Genomic DNA, 15,605 nt, shown 5'->3' with positions numbered 1-15,605 from the left:
CGTACTCTTTCGCACTCTTATCCATTTTTCACAGTTCATCGGAGCATGCGCCGATAATGAAAATTGACTTTCCATTTGCTCTGCCAAAAACGGAAGGAAACCACTCCAGCTGTCTGGTGGGAGGCGAGCAATCGGGGGAAGCGGAGCGCAAAATTGACAATGCGTCAAGCAGTGTGGGAAAGTTGGCAAGGGCTTTCGATGGTGCGTTTCGTTACCTTCGTTTTATTTTTCCTCTTCTCTGAACGGCTCTCCCAAATAAATACGCTTTCGGACGTGTGCGAGAGTAAGGTGCCCCAGCCGTTTCGCGTTGACCACCCTAACACGGGCAACGTTTGTCATTGAAGGGCGCACAGTAGGTGCGGGTGTATGTTTCAGTAACCCACGCACATTCTTACAGCAGCGGGCACAGGAAATGAGTAGCTTGCCTGTGAGCGTACGCCGTACATACGTACGGTTGAAGATAAGCTCGTGACGTAGGGCGCGTTACGATACGAACCAAGAATCGATGATGGTTGCATGTGCGGCAAAAAAAAACGATATTCGGGGAATCGATCCTGGGCATGGGAATGGTCACGTAGCAAGAACAAAACAAACGGTGGCAGCGAGTCTGTTTGGACGTGTTGTTTGGGAATGGTTTTGTCGATTAACCCCTTACTGGGGATTTTTGTTTCTTATATAGCTCAAATAACCAAATGGATTTGTTTTGTTAGTCATGCGTGTAAATTTGTTTCATGCACACTTTACAGCATTGACGCAACATTAATTTCGTGGTGGAGACGCCTAGTCTTTTATTTAATAATTTTAATGGAGACGCCTAGTCTTTCTTTCGAAAAAAGTAATGGAGACGCATGGTATTTTACTAAAAGTTTAAAATAAAAACCATACGGCAAGACATTGATTTCACAGTTTCTGTTACTATGTTACTGTTACAACAGTTTATGTTACTATACACCATACTTCATTAGAACAATATTACGTGCAGCGAAAGACCAAAAAATCTAATGTTATTTTTCTTTGTTTAAACCTCTAGGATTCACCAAAATACAAACACACTCGCCGCAGTCTTAAAACTATTCAGCCCATTCATGATGCATACCAGTGGGCAACGTCACCCGTACAAATCGTTTCTAGCCATGCACCATTCATCCTGAGCAAGTGGTAGGGTGGGTGGTGCGTCTTTGGCCAACACACGCCCCAGTCCTCCATCGCGGTTTCGGTGGAACGGTGGAAGCGATTGTAATTCGGGCTGGGTGGTCTGCGCACTAGCAGCGCACCAACACCAAACGGCAGCATCAGCAACAGCAACCAATCCACAAAATCAGTGACGTTGTGCTGGGAAGATGTTCACCCAAACCAACCGCGACATTCGATTCTCCAGTGTAGCCAACGGTGACGATAACGACGACGATGGTTCTAGGCGTCGTGGCCAGCCAGTGAGCACAGTGCAACCCGTCCGAGCATGCCGTGCCGGAAGATTGTGTCGCGTAGAAGTGATCGCGATCCGCTGCCGGTGCAACAGTGAACTCGATGCCAGTGATGCCAGGCTGCAAGTGACGAACCGGGTTCAAACCGATGCGGATGGTATGTGTCGCTCAGTGGAAGCACCGTCGTTTGCTGATTTGTTTCGCAAGAAGAAAAAGTGTTGACAGTTCAGTGGTGTGGCACGAACAGGCGACCATTAGTGTGTGGTAATTTCCAACAAAAAAAGTAGAAAATGCTTAACCAACCGTACACTGTGCAGTGTAAAGGTGTTTCAGTGTACAGACAAAACGATAACATCGGTGTTATCGGTGTTAAGATACCAGTCAAACTATGCCCAAGTGCTAACATCATATCGCATATCTCAGCGCTACCGTGTGTGATAGTTTGAGAAGAAGAAAAAATGGTTACAGTAACAATTACTATAAAACATTACAAATGTGAACTAGAGGTGAAAAATCACACCATGCCGTCATTTGTGATCAACTGTTAACTACGAAAGGGGCAGAAACAGCAAAAAAAAAAAACAAATCACCAGTACGTACTGGCAGTTTCGTTTGACCAGACATGTTTCGGAATCAATAAACAAGGTGCGAATCGGTGTTTACGGAAATACGAACTCGCTCGCAGTGAAATATACGTAGCGGCGAGCGTGAGAAAAAGGAGAAAGTTCCACAGAGTTCAACAGATCAGCGGGTGAATTATTATCAAGCGACAGCACAATGGACGACATGCCCGATCTGTCGCACCTGACGCAGGAGGAACGGGCCATCATCGAGGGTGTGATGATGCGCCAGAAGCAAGAAGAGGAACGGGAAAACGAAATTATGCGGTAAGTAGGGTATACAAGTGATCTCTTTTTTGTCGTTGTTGCTTCACTCACCCAATGATGCCCGATTATGTAAACCGAATGTAAATAGTGCAGATAATTGCTGAAATATGAAAAACGAGTTGTTACAACATAAATAAATAATTGCCGTACTCTGTTATACAGTGCACTGCATCGGTGCAACCAGGCTAGAATTGGTAATTGATTTGTGATTGAACAAACACATACTCAAGGTCGGTAGGTTGTGTGAAGAGTAATGCAAAATTAAAATGTTTCTATTTGCCTTTCGCACGATTTGTACGCGAGAGCAGCACTGGAGAAAAATTCGGAAAAAAGCAATTAATTGGAAGCATTTTTAAATTTCGATTATTAATGAAGTATATGCAGCACCGTACGGGGCCAGTTACGCTAACCAATTATTATAATATTTTCTTATGTGTGGGGGAAAAAAATAGACCATATGTTGGCTCGCGTTTTTCATGTTGGTATACACATAGAGAAATGTCCACTGTACAATCTGTTAATGGTGCTAAATTACCCGCTTAGTGCATAAATTTAACTTTTTAAAACATAATAGTACTGATAAGAGTATTAAAATTCACAACCTCAAAATAAACAATTAAAGTATTATTATTTACTGTTGTGCATCGTTTAATTTACCTTGTTATCTCATCTCCGCTCTTCAACAGACGCAAACAGGACGAGGTAGCCACACTCGTCGACTCGATCCGACAGAAGTCGGAACAGCAGAAGAAGGCAGGCGTGGAGCTAGAGGCCACGTGCCATATCTGTCTCAAGACAAAGTTCGCGGACGGTATTGGGCACATTTGTCACTACTGCAACATTCGCTGCTGTGCCAAATGCGGTGGCAAAGTAACACTACGCAACAATAAGGTAAGCCTCTCAGGATTGGATGTTGGTCACATTATTTGGTATCAAAAAACTTGCACCGAAAAGGACATAATTGCGGGAGAAATGACTCGCGTTTAAAAGGCTTTCAATATGATAATTGTTATTCTAGCTAGCTTGAGCGTAGATTGTTCTAATGGGAGCAGTTTGAATTGAATAATTTGAATAATCTAGTGATCTACGCTACGCAAATAGCATAACTTCAGGCGATTAATTTTGTCATGCAGATTGCATACTTGATTGTTTGATGGAGATTTTGGGGGTTTTAGTGCACGATACGATAGTTAAAGAGTATTTTTTTACAGAAGAGATATAAAATTCTTTGACTAGAGCGTTCTTCACGATACTTACAGCAATCAAAGGAAAAACTTTACGATAAATACATCCTAGATAGCGAAGCAAGTCAAACGCCACATCGTATTGATTGAGGATTTCTCGGAAACGTATCCGGCCGACTCATCATGCGCTGCCTCAGTGAGCGCGATGGAAAATGCACAAGAAGTAAATGCTAAAAGGAGGCACCACACAAACGTTGTAACAAAACAGCTCAAGTAAAAAAAAACACAAACACACACACACCCCGGGAAGAAACGTGAGCACGCGCGCACGAGGAGGTAACACTGTATCGGCTCTGCAGTTCGGGAGTGGAAAGTCATCGAAGATGAAAACTTTACCACGTTTCGCCACCCACCCACACACACACACCACTACGGCGATTAGGGCCGCCTACCTTGGCCGAAAACTCCGAATGCGAATGAATGAAATGACGTCATTTCGAAGGAATTGCTTTTGCCACGCAGCTTTCGCAGTGTGTCCCACCAACGTTGCCAGCTATTGATTTTTGATTTATGAACGAACGGGAAAACGGGCCGGTTGGCAAATTTGGGATTTTGCCTAGCTAGCTCGGAATTAACGATCGTCCCGATCCGGGCGCATACACAATGGGAAAGAGGGGGGGAGGATAGAGTTCCTCCCCTTCCCATAAAGGATGCCATACGAAGACAATGAGCCACAAATGTGTGGCACTGGCTTTGGCACCGCTGCAGGCACCGCTGGGCGGCATTTACATGGGTCATAATTTTCGGCTTCAATCTTCTTTCGCTGGCGCACTAAACGAAAACGGAAATCAACGCCGCTGTACGCTATTGTTGTAGCGTGGGGCGGATTGGGAACATATAATATAAGCGCACATAATTTTAAGTAGCCGCTCTCGCATTTCGCTTGCAGTGTGTTTGTGCGTGATTTGTCTCGTGGGGCGGTATGCACTGCTGTGTCTAGTCTGTGGCATTCATTCGGTCTCGTCCCAGTCATTATCGTTACGCCTAGCGCGTGGCCTCCTCCATCGCATCAGACGAGCCGGATATTCGAACCCCGGCTTGGGGTTGGGCTTGCCTCGCTCTGGCTGGCTCATCAGCATAGGCGCCCAGAATGCTGGTGCCAGTGTTTTCTCCCAAAAATCCAATCCGCGTATGCTGCGGCGCGGCAACCGATCGTCGTCATCCGGCTGTCTAGCAGCAGCAGCAGCAGCAGCACCATCGACTCCTTCTCGGCGATTCGGCGTTTTTGTCAATGCGGCCAGCACGGTGGGGTTGAGCTATGCAGCCACGCGACGGACACTTTGACTGACTATTAACGCAGACGGGTTCGTGTGGCTGTATCGTGGCCAGTGGAAGCCAAATAGCCGGCCCATTTTGCCAGTGAATTTGCCAGGGCGAAAACGGCAACGGCAACGTGACGGACGAATCGGCTGTGCGAACCCCCCATCGCCGGGCGAACGTCGCCGGCGATGAAATATGACGAAAATCTGAAGTGGCATTGCACTGTGCCACGCCAAAATGGGCACCGAGCTTTCGTCCGGTTGTGCTTTCCGGCCATTTCGTTTCATTTCCTCTTTTTGTTTTCTCGCTTTCACTCCCGCTCTCGGAATGGAATGCTTTTGCCACCCGTAAGGAAAGCGCGGGAAGACACGAAGTAATAATTATTATTTTGGCTCACGATGGCATCCTCGAAGCGTTCCTTCCGAGCGCTCGCCTTTTTGCGACTGCGTTCCAACCAATCTAAATTGGATCATTGAAAACTAATTTCGCTGAGCCGATGGACCCCATGATGGGTGGGCGGAGAAAATCGGACAAGAAAAGGGACGATTTTCATTCATTATGTCAGACGCGCGCGCGCCCAGCGCCGTCTTGCTTTTGTGGTCCCGCTTTTCTCGGGGCAGCCGTTTGCGAACAGTTGCCAAGCACGGCCCAACCCCATTTTCGACTGGGTTGGACTCGAGAGGTTTCGCTAAACCTAAAAATGTGTGTGAGGCTGGCCGGGATATCGGCGAGCAGGACGGGCACGACGTGTGCTCAGGTGGCACACGGTGGAGAACTGCCTGCCGGATGGGAATTGCCGCGAGCCGTTTTGGCGTATGGTTAATATTTCATGATACGCAGCGCATTTAAATTGTTGGCATCAAAACAACGCACGTTGTCATGAGCGATGCGAACTGTGTGCGTAAAAATGCAGAGCTGCTGATGAACGCTCTAATGTTGGGGCTGTACATACGACAGCATGGGGAAGGTTGGGTTTGTGGCGGGGTAAGAGTCAACGCAGAAAATCAAATTTAAAAATTTATACACAACTTGTGCTTTCCGGTGCATAATTGCGTACGCTCCGGGTGATCCCATACGAGACGTGTGGATACTCCTTTTGCTAGCGAAAATAATACCGTGCTTAAGACACTCAAAGTAAGGGACATTTGTTTAGCAAATTGTATAGATATTTCGTTTATATTTAAATCAAATATAATTATTTAAAACAAACAACAAAAGCGGAAGCATGTTTTCAATATTTGCCGACTTTAACACTTTTTTAACATTTGTCATAAAGATACTTTGTAAAATATCTTAAAAAGTAATTATTATGATACTTAAATACGGTAACACTCTGATCGATGCCTAGCCAGGTCTTACCTTCATAATCGGCACAACAACCTCAAGATACACCTCAATATACACCACTGGGCAGCTCTCAACCTGCCAAATAGTAACCTGAAATTAATCCTTTTCGGGCAGTTTTCTTTCGCAGTTTCGTTACAATTGTTAACAATTAATTAAAGCAATAAGAGAGGGCATCTAATCCTTTAAATAACAGCTGACAACGTGCCTAACTGCTCAAAAGGATATATAAACTGCAGTCAATTTAAATTGTTAAATTAACATTGCTGAATTAACTATTACATTACAAACTGCAACAATTCGACCCAAAGAGCGTGTCGTCGAATTGCAAAAATTGCAGGCCACTAATTAAGTGGGTGAGGTTTTTCTTCGTATTGCATAGGAAATTTATTCATCTCAGAAAATAATTCATTAAAATAGTCAAGTCATACATACATATAAAAAAATCGTCAAGTGCATTTGTCGCTAGTTTCTGTTACTTCAATTCCTATTTATAGTTTTTATAACATTTCGGAAACTAAATGCTAAATGAAACATCGCTTTATTAACGATTTATATACAACACTGTATTATGAAGTGTAGAGAAACATTGAACTAAAAGTTCGGTTTTTACAATTTCGCAGGTCATATGGGTATGCATAGTGTGTAGGAAAAAGCAGGAACTTCTGTCAAAGACGGGCCAATGGATGAACAAAAGCACCAGTCCCGACGGGGTGATACGAAGGCAGGAAGGCGATCCGAGGGTAAGATAACGCGTTACAAGCAATACGTTCAGGGTTGCGACATTAACGCACCTTCCCTTCTCGATTCCCGCAGACACTGCCCCAAACGATGCTCGATCCACTCGATCCCTCCGACAAACGGCCCAAGCTGGAGCGAGCACGCAGCGCAGCGGAGAAGGAAAACAATCCGATGCAGCGGGCAAACAGCCAGTTACGCCGGCAGTACAGCCAACAGGATCCACCCACCCGCCGGCTGTCGCAGTCGGACGGTAGCGGGATGGACATGATGATGTCGCCCGGCCATCAGCAGATGGGCCGGATGCAACAGATGGGTCACGGGCAGGTAGGCATGTACGGTGGACGACCGGGGGGCCAGCAGGGTGGTGGATACGGTGGCACCTACGGACAGCATTCGCAGCTTCCTCAGCCCCCAATGCAGCACGGCGGAGGACCGTACGGAGGCCAACATTCAATGGCACCCCAGGTACACATAACCCATGCCGGCGGGGGCGGATCGATGGGTGGTTATGGTCACGATGATCCAAGCTACTATCAGGTGGGTGTTGATGGAGCAAATTCCTCTAAACGGCTGATCTTTCTGTTAGAAGAAGCAATGTTCTAGAAATTTATTAGTCAACAAATAATCTAATTTTTTTTTAAATTGTTCTTCACTTATTCACAGAGCGAAATTGAAGATCTTATGCGTACCCATCCACATTTGGTGCACCCAAGACAGCAGCAGCACTACGCCGAATCGCTCCAATCCAGCTCGGGCCACGGCAGCAGTGGTCTCGGTGGTGGCGGGGTAGGTGTCGGTGGGGTACATCTTCCACCCGAGCCAACCAAATCCCACAAGCGACCGCTCGGTGGTCCGTACCTGCCCCAGCAACGGTCCTTCAGCAGCTCCGATGAGGACATTCGTTCCACGCCGGAGTTTGAAGGTAAGTCCGCGCGTGCCGTGGATGTGCTTAGCTTACGGTTGAAGTAACCGGCCAGCGGAGGTCCATTGAGTTCCTGAACCTTGATACCCCGTGTGTTTCTTTACCCATGTGTTTTGTGCCGTTTCTTCTTTTCGTTACTATTTTCCTCACTAATGCCGCGTTACGCGGACGCTAAAAATGCTTCTGTTTATCTCTTAGTGTTTCCGCTAGCGGTATTTTTTAAATTCTCTCTAGTGTGAAAGTATTTTCTACCATTTTGTGTTCGTTTTGTTTCGCCCCATTTTGTTCAGTTCTGTTGCCGTTCGTGCTATGATTTTGGATACAAAATTGTTTCGGAGGTTTATAATTTTGGTTTTGCGCGCGCATAGACACGCGCGTAATGACGCAGCCCCGAGCTGAATTGAGGGCAGCTAGCGAAGTAGCGTACGTCACGCGGACTGTCCTCGTATGGCGTGAAACGTTCGGTCAGAAAATCGGTTCCTCTGGACATGGATTTCCCATTTTTCCCTTTCGAAAACATTCGGCGGTAGCGAAACGGTATGCGGTAGGCTTCTCGGTTCTAATGTTTCCAATAGTGCGGGTTCTTTACTCTCGCATCTTTATGCTCGATCGTCGTCGACTTCATTCGGAGGAGGCAGTTCAGGTTTATTGTGTATAAATTCTTACTTTTCTGGCGCTAAAACAGCTTAATTTTTTCTTTCGGATCTCCTCTGTCCATTATAATGACCTAAAAGGACTTTACGGGCTGGGCCGTCCGGTGTCATTTTCACGACGTGATCAGCCCACGGGAACTTGGTGAGTGCCACCATGAAACCCGAAGTTTTCCAGATATTTGGAAAGCCGTTAATCAATGGTATCTATGTCATCAACATATGCCAGGATCTAGAATGACTAATAGAAGATAGTCCTCGGAGTTTCCACGTCCAAGTAACGGATAGCGAGCTCTCTTGTGCTAAGTTGAAGAGTAGACAAGTTACTCCATCTCCTCAGTGCAAACCCTTTTTAGTACCACAGGGCCCTGAGAGTTTTCCAGCCACTATCACCTGACATGTGACGTTGGTGATTGTCATTCGTACTAGTCTGGTAAGTTTGGTATTACAAAAAGGCTCATTGCGTCGTTCCCAGGTTATGCTGTCGTATGCGGTCTTGAAGTCGATGTCTAATCAACGGTGATCAAGAACTACCGCATGGCGAAGATCTGATCAGTGGTTGATTCCCCGTTTTGGAATCCTCTCTGATAGTTTCGAACTATCTTTTCGATGAATAGGACAAGACGGTCTTGTAGTACAAAAGAGAATCTTGTAGGCGATATTCAACACTGTAATTGATCCACTCTAGCGTATATCCCTTCTTGTATGATACCAAGCGTAGATGATACCAAGATTCAAATCGCAAGGAATCGATTAACTCTCCCACACCTCAGTAATAATTCGATGAATTTCATTTTCTATTGCTGCAACTCCACTTCTAATCAGGTTGGCTACTATGCCGTCGGTGTCTGGTGGCTTATTATTCTTAAGCCGTCGGATGGCATCAGCAATATGGTCGAAGATTTATAAATCCATCGGATTTAGCCCACTCCCTCAATGGCGCGAATTGAAGTTGGTGCAACTTCAAAGTACAACCCTCACGCTTGCTATTGCCGCGAATTGGCAATATCTGGCGAGCGGTAATAGCGTGGGATGTCGATGACATTTAGAGTTTCGGTAGCCATTTAATTAGCTGAAAGCTTGTCAACGTCAATTCCGTGCCGTCATTCTGTTTGAATAGGATGGAAGCTATTTACGGTGCACGGTTTCGTAGAGGAAGCTTCATGCAGAAAGTATCTCAAATTTGCTCCCCAGCAGTGGGACGCGTACTGCTCGTGCACTGTTATGCGCGCAGTAATCATGTCTGGAATCCTCACAACACACACACACATACGTGAGCTCACTATTGATCTGTAATGGGGTTTAAAAAGAAGACTGCACATGCACTCAATCGATGGAGGGGTTTGCTTTTTTTTGTTTTTTGGCTGACAATTTATTTGTCTGGAAGCGCACGTCCACTTTCGCATTGTGGCATCGTGTGGCTGTTGTCTTCGCGGCTGCTGTATGCCAACGCAGCCGTACAAGCGCACCAACGCCGGGCCGTCTTTAATTCCTTCCCTTAATTCGCTTTGTTCTTCAAGGCTTTTGTAGGTCAGGACCGCGTGTCGTCTCGTGTCTTGCGGTACCGAGCGAAGCAAACAAAGGCAAATCAAGCGAGGGAGCGAAAAAGGCAAAGTGTCTCCGACATACACACATCCATATATGCACATCGCAAACTGGAGGACCAGACGTATAAGACAAGCTGTTTGAGTCGAATGAGAAGGTTACTTTGTTCGCACCTCCCATTCTTCCCTCCCCCGATGGCCAGAGAGTTCCTATGACTTCTGTCAGTTGCTGTTGCGGTGGGTGGGAAGGGGAGTCGTTGTTTGCCCGTTTTCCACCCCAATGCCCATGCTGTCTCACCCGTGCCCGACTAAGTGGCTTCACCGGAATGAGTGTTCCCTTTTTCACGGGGCGCACGTTTCATTGCATCGTCAATTGGCTTTTTGCCGTTGTTGCATTTCACTTTTTCCCGGACCCGGGCACATCTTTATCTGCACGTGCACGTAAGACGGGAGTCAACCAATGGGGCGGGGGTTCCGTGCATGGAAAAATTGGCAAGAAACTGTCAACTCCCATTTACCACAGGCTGCGGTCGGTGGTCTTTGTACTGCCGAAGGGAGACACGGTTGCTCTCTTCAATTCCGCCCATACGTTTGCTGGTTGCAATTGTTACCCTTCGCCCAGCTACGCGGTTGTTCGTCGGGTTTCCATGCATGGAATGTCGTGTGCCGTTAGCGCCACTGTATCATCAGAAACCGACATCGACAGTATCTGTACGGTACTGCAGTAGTATCTTGGAGCAACGTTTGGGGGATTTTTTTTTTCGGTGTTATTTCTTGCTTGCAACCTTTCCTCTCGCACCATTACTTTCCCTTTTTCGCCATCACTCTGTCATGGCCACTATCACTTTTGTGCACACCTTTGTGCACCATGCGATGGCCTATTTTTCGGGGCAAAAGTTTTGTGCCAGCCCGTCCGTGCGCGTCCCCCCCTCTTGGGGCTGGCGCTCGTAAATTATTTGCTATTATAAATTTCATTATAGACGATGAAGATGTGCAATAATAGTAATAATGTGAACATACACTCTTGTGCCGGTGGTACCACGGGGCCAAAACGGAGGGCTAAGGGAGAAAGTATGTTACTGGGTCGTACACAATGGGTTTGATGCGCTCTGGTCGCAGCATAAATTTCTTCTTTTTTCTGTGAGTTGTTCGATGCCGCCTATTGATTGTGGTCAGAAAGCTCCCTTTTGGGAATGGGCGGTTTGTGGCAGTAGATAAGATTGCACCAAATCAGTTTGCTTTGTGAGTGTGTGTGTGTGAGTGTAGTAACGTTGTGATCGTGTAATCAGTGCGCTTAATTCTAAGGTTTCCCCGCAGAGATTGTATAATGCTGCTCCTGACATACTGGGATCGTTAAGCACAAAAAAAAACGAAATCGATACTGCAGCGTAGTACGATAGATAACCAGCAGGGTTTACATTTACGAACTTTACTCGGCTGCAGAGATGATCTATTCCACAGTTTCCGAGATGGAGGTCATGCTTTGCAAGCGAAAGGAGACCGTGTGAATGAACATTGTTAAACATTTTATTTTCAAATATCAAATAGCGAGAGAAGTAGCGATGGAGGCGCCCGGTTATTCAGCGCATATGATATGACCCTGCACGTCATCTGCACGGGGTTGGAAAATGATTGCGATTTAATGATAACCTCTGTTGCTGAGTGTGGTGGTCCATACGATGCAAAAATGTTTGAGCTAGTGCTTGGGTTAGACTCTTTTTTTTTCTACGATTAAAGACCGTACCAGCGTTAGGGATTAACAATTTACCCGTGCGTAGGGAATCCTGACGTCAGTTTTGTAAGCTGATTGTGATGGTGTGTGTAAGTGTTTTTTTTTGTTATTGTTGATTTGATAATACGGTTGATTTCATTCTTCCTCGTTGACCGAAAGCGTTTCCGCTTTGTGTGCAAACGTGTGTGACGTGTGTTGGAACAGTTGCCCCATTGACAACTGGGTTCGTCATGATGTGGTGGTATTGGTGAATCCACTAGTACAGTGTCACTGACGTAAAGAATACGAGGGGGGATAGCATTTACTGCCCACAGCTAGCACGTGTATGGGCAGTAAAACCGAGTGACATTCCTTCTGCCTTAACGTAGTAATTGCACGGTTTTGTGCTAGGTAGCGGACGAATTTTTTTAAAACTATTTTCTCACAAATCGGATTTTTCTAGTGCTGTTTGGTTCTAAAGATTAGAATTTACTCTTGTGAGATACTACAACACCGTACACGCGGGAGCATGTGTTGGTGTTGTTTGATTGGTGTGTACCGCTACGGAGAGTAATCCAGAAAGAGTAGATATCCAATTAATAAATTCATATCAATGACCTTGGACGAGGATGCTGAGTGGCGTCCTTGCTCTCTGCATGGTCACTCGAACCTCCGCTGGTGAAACCCATTCCCGGTTTGAAGTGTGAACGGAACAAGGGAAACGAAACACTCAGCCCACTCCCACTCTCCACCTCACCGCAACCCCCGAGACACGCAAAAGGGTCTAAGCGCTCGGACGCGTTCTTTCGCACCGCACCGTTTAGCATGAGTGACTTGCTGGGGACACACACAACATGGGTTTCTCGTTGGTTTCTGCTTGTTGACGTCTTTTGGCGCTTGCCGATACTGCTACTGGCCGTCTGCTGACGTAGATACGTAGGGTTTTCGGTTTGATTATTGCGTCCCCGATGCGAAACGTATTGATTTTTTCTACTCGTCCCACAGCAGTTTGTAAAGAACATTGCTGGTATTGAAACGGTTGTTTTATTTTTTTTCTACTGAGGTGTTGATCTAGCAAAGAGAGCAAGAGAGAAGGAGGGAAAGAGAGAGAGAAGAACATAGTGAGCGAAACCGTACGAAACAACCAAAACAATAGTTTACCAGAACAGATCATTCGCTCGGTGATGTTTTGTTTTCTCTGTTCATCTTCTCAGAAAGGGAAGACCACATGAGAACATCAAGAGCGACCAGTGCCTGAAGCTGAGCACGATTAAGTGTGGCAAGAGAGAAATCGATTCGACAGTAAGTTTTGGCAAACAAAAGCATCATCTCGCTTTGGGTCGATCGTTTTGTGAGGTAAATAAATGCACGATCTCGTGGAGATATTGACCAAAAGCTGTGCGTTTTCAAAACGCGAATAGCGCGCGTGAAATAATGCTACATTCTCGGACATGTAACACTATCCCGTGTAAGAAATGACGGAATGTTCGCACAGTCCACATCCCAGTCCCTGCTGGCGATGGCGCTCACAGACGTGCTCACTGCTTCAAACCGTAGCCGAGTCCTTCGCTCATCACAGCCGCACGGTTGTTCCTCATTAGCTCTCCTGCTGATTGGGTTCCAAAATTACCTACGCCGCGGTAACTCACCGGGTACGGTAATTGATGAGCGCCGGTGCGTATAAGTTTGGCACTGGTGGCACTTGTCCTGCTTGTTCCGAAAAGCACCCAGCGAGCAAGCGAGCGAGCAGGCACGAGCCGAGCAGGCATGAACCGGGACCGACCGTTTGCAGCCGTATGTAAATTTTGCCCGAGTCCACAACGGCTCAGTCCTTCGTTAGCCGCTGAACGTGTCAGTATTTCGGACGATAACTGGGAACGGACGAATTTCCCTAGCGTTTTTTTTCTTTCCTGTGTGTGTTGGTGCTCTCGGACCGCTTACCGAGACGATAAATAAGGACCCTGCAAGAAGAAGTTTTTTGCTTTGTGCGGTGCGGACAGATAACTTGGGGGTGCGAAGTTGCCGTGTTGGTTTGGGCTATTTGAAGGGCACCATGGTCCAACGGCGGAGGCAGTGTGTGCTCGCTTGAAGTGTTTCCATCATTGCCCTCATGCACCGGAACTAGCAGGTTCATTTACACGAAGTGAAAAGATTATACCACGAGGTGGACGATATCGTGTGCGGGAGGGAGAAGTTTTCCTTCCACGCTTGTCTCCGGGTTTTGGGCGTGAAACAACAGCGTGAACAGTGTGTTTTAGTTTTGCACCGTACGACAAAAAATCCAATCCGGAAGTGGTGATTTGAGAGCGCAATGTGTTGGGCGGTTTATTCAACACACAAATAAGCACACAATGGCAGTGCGTTAGCGATAACACAAACTATCGTGCAATAAGATAACTGAATCGGAAGGAAATATAAAAACAAGTTGCGTTGTCTACCAGCTTCGGGCTGCTAATCAACGATTTTTGGAAACTTATGCACCGTGCATGCATCCTCGATTGCATTCGGCCGTATTCAGCTGCATGGATGCGCATATGTGTCCCGCTGGAACCGTGTGTATGTGTGCAGGCAAAGGTTAAGGTGTGTATCGGTGTGTGTGTGTGTGCGCGCGTGTGACAGTGTACCCCCGGAATAGTGTGGCCCCTATGCCTTTCGGGGCGCTACAACACAGGTTTGAAGGAAAACAGCTTTGCACCGGAAATTATCGATTGCCGGAAGAATTGACCATTCACGCCGTTCCGCATCGTGCCAGCGTAGGCAAAAAGGCGCGCGCGAGAGCAAGATAGAATGTGATGCTAGAGGGAAGATATCGAAAGAAAAAAAACATACACACCAACACACAAACACACACACGCTCACCCTTAAAGGCACACACACACAAAGCATGGCGAAGTGCACAGGAGGAAAACAGGAGAGAGCGAAATGTGAGTTTGATTGTGCTACAGCTGGGAGAGCGATGAGAGTGGTGAACACCATTTAGGCTAAAAGGATACCAACAAAAAAAAAAAAAACAACAACCCCCGTTAAAAACAGTGTGTGTTGGGTTCGGTTTTGGGAGTGCAGAGTGATATGGTTAGAAACAGACCAAAGCGTTTCACACGGTTCAACATACTTGGTTGATCGAAGATTGGGCAGCTTTGGGGACGGAAGGATGGAGAGCAAATGCCAGCAATTTGCCTGACGAATGTCCTTGATTCTATCCCGCCGGATAGTGGGGCCGACGCAGCATACGTCACATGATGCCATCATGCTGATTCCCTTCCAGTAACGCGAGTAAAATATAACGGAACTCTAACCAGCGCCTAAAAGTATGCAACCCTACCGACAGATAGTGGTTTTCTGTGGTGTACAACAGTACCGTCAATGAACAGTGCGTCGCTAGTAGCAAATCCACCGATTCGAACACGGTACGGTGCCTAGGCTCCCGGGGAAAGGTTTGTGAGTAAATAACAATAGGATCAGTTGGACAGGGAATGATACTATTTTTAGATCGCTCACTACGCATTTTACTCTCCGTTGGGCTTATCCGAATACGACTTCCGGCATAAAAAGCAGAAGGAAAAACAACTGTGAATATGCGTCGTTGAAAGCCACGTTTGTTTTCCAGCCCACCCGTCGGTTTACTCGTTGCGAGATTCTGTCGAAAGTGAACATTTTACAGAAACGTATGTGATAATAAAAAAACAATTGTATTTGTTTTTCGAAAACTGTTATGTGTGCAAGCTACAACACTGTGGAGATGAAAGGAAAACGCATTGGAACTTATTCGTAGCATAGAGAAAACAAAACATTGAAATCGGTAGTGGTGTGTGATGGGGAAAAAAAACCTTGCCCCACGGTTACCCTGACGAATTCTGTCAGTGTGGCTTTCTGAAAAC

General features: G+C 46.4%; 1 protein-coding gene across 1 annotated transcript in view; it reads left to right on the top strand.

Annotated features, from left to right (window-relative positions):
• Positions 1 to 2,201: 2,201 nt before the first annotated feature.
• Positions 2,202 to 15,605, top strand: part of LOC128298257 (uncharacterized) — a 39,182-nt gene continuing 25,778 nt past the window's right edge. Inside the window, exons 1-5 of the mRNA XM_053034001.1 lie at positions 2,202 to 2,311; positions 2,998 to 3,202; positions 6,783 to 6,902; positions 6,976 to 7,437; positions 7,564 to 7,822. Of these exons, the coding sequence (XP_052889961.1) occupies positions 2,202 to 2,311; positions 2,998 to 3,202; positions 6,783 to 6,902; positions 6,976 to 7,437; positions 7,564 to 7,822 (1,156 nt within the window). The remainder of the gene's footprint in view (positions 2,312 to 2,997; positions 3,203 to 6,782; positions 6,903 to 6,975; positions 7,438 to 7,563; positions 7,823 to 15,605) is intronic.

This window comes from Anopheles moucheti, chromosome 2 (assembly GCF_943734755.1).
Source record: "Anopheles moucheti chromosome 2, idAnoMoucSN_F20_07, whole genome shotgun sequence".
NCBI classification, from domain to species: Eukaryota; Metazoa; Arthropoda; class Insecta; order Diptera; family Culicidae; genus Anopheles; species Anopheles moucheti.
Note: the sequence above shows the minus strand (reverse complement) of the source record. Positions and strands in the feature narration are given on the sequence as shown.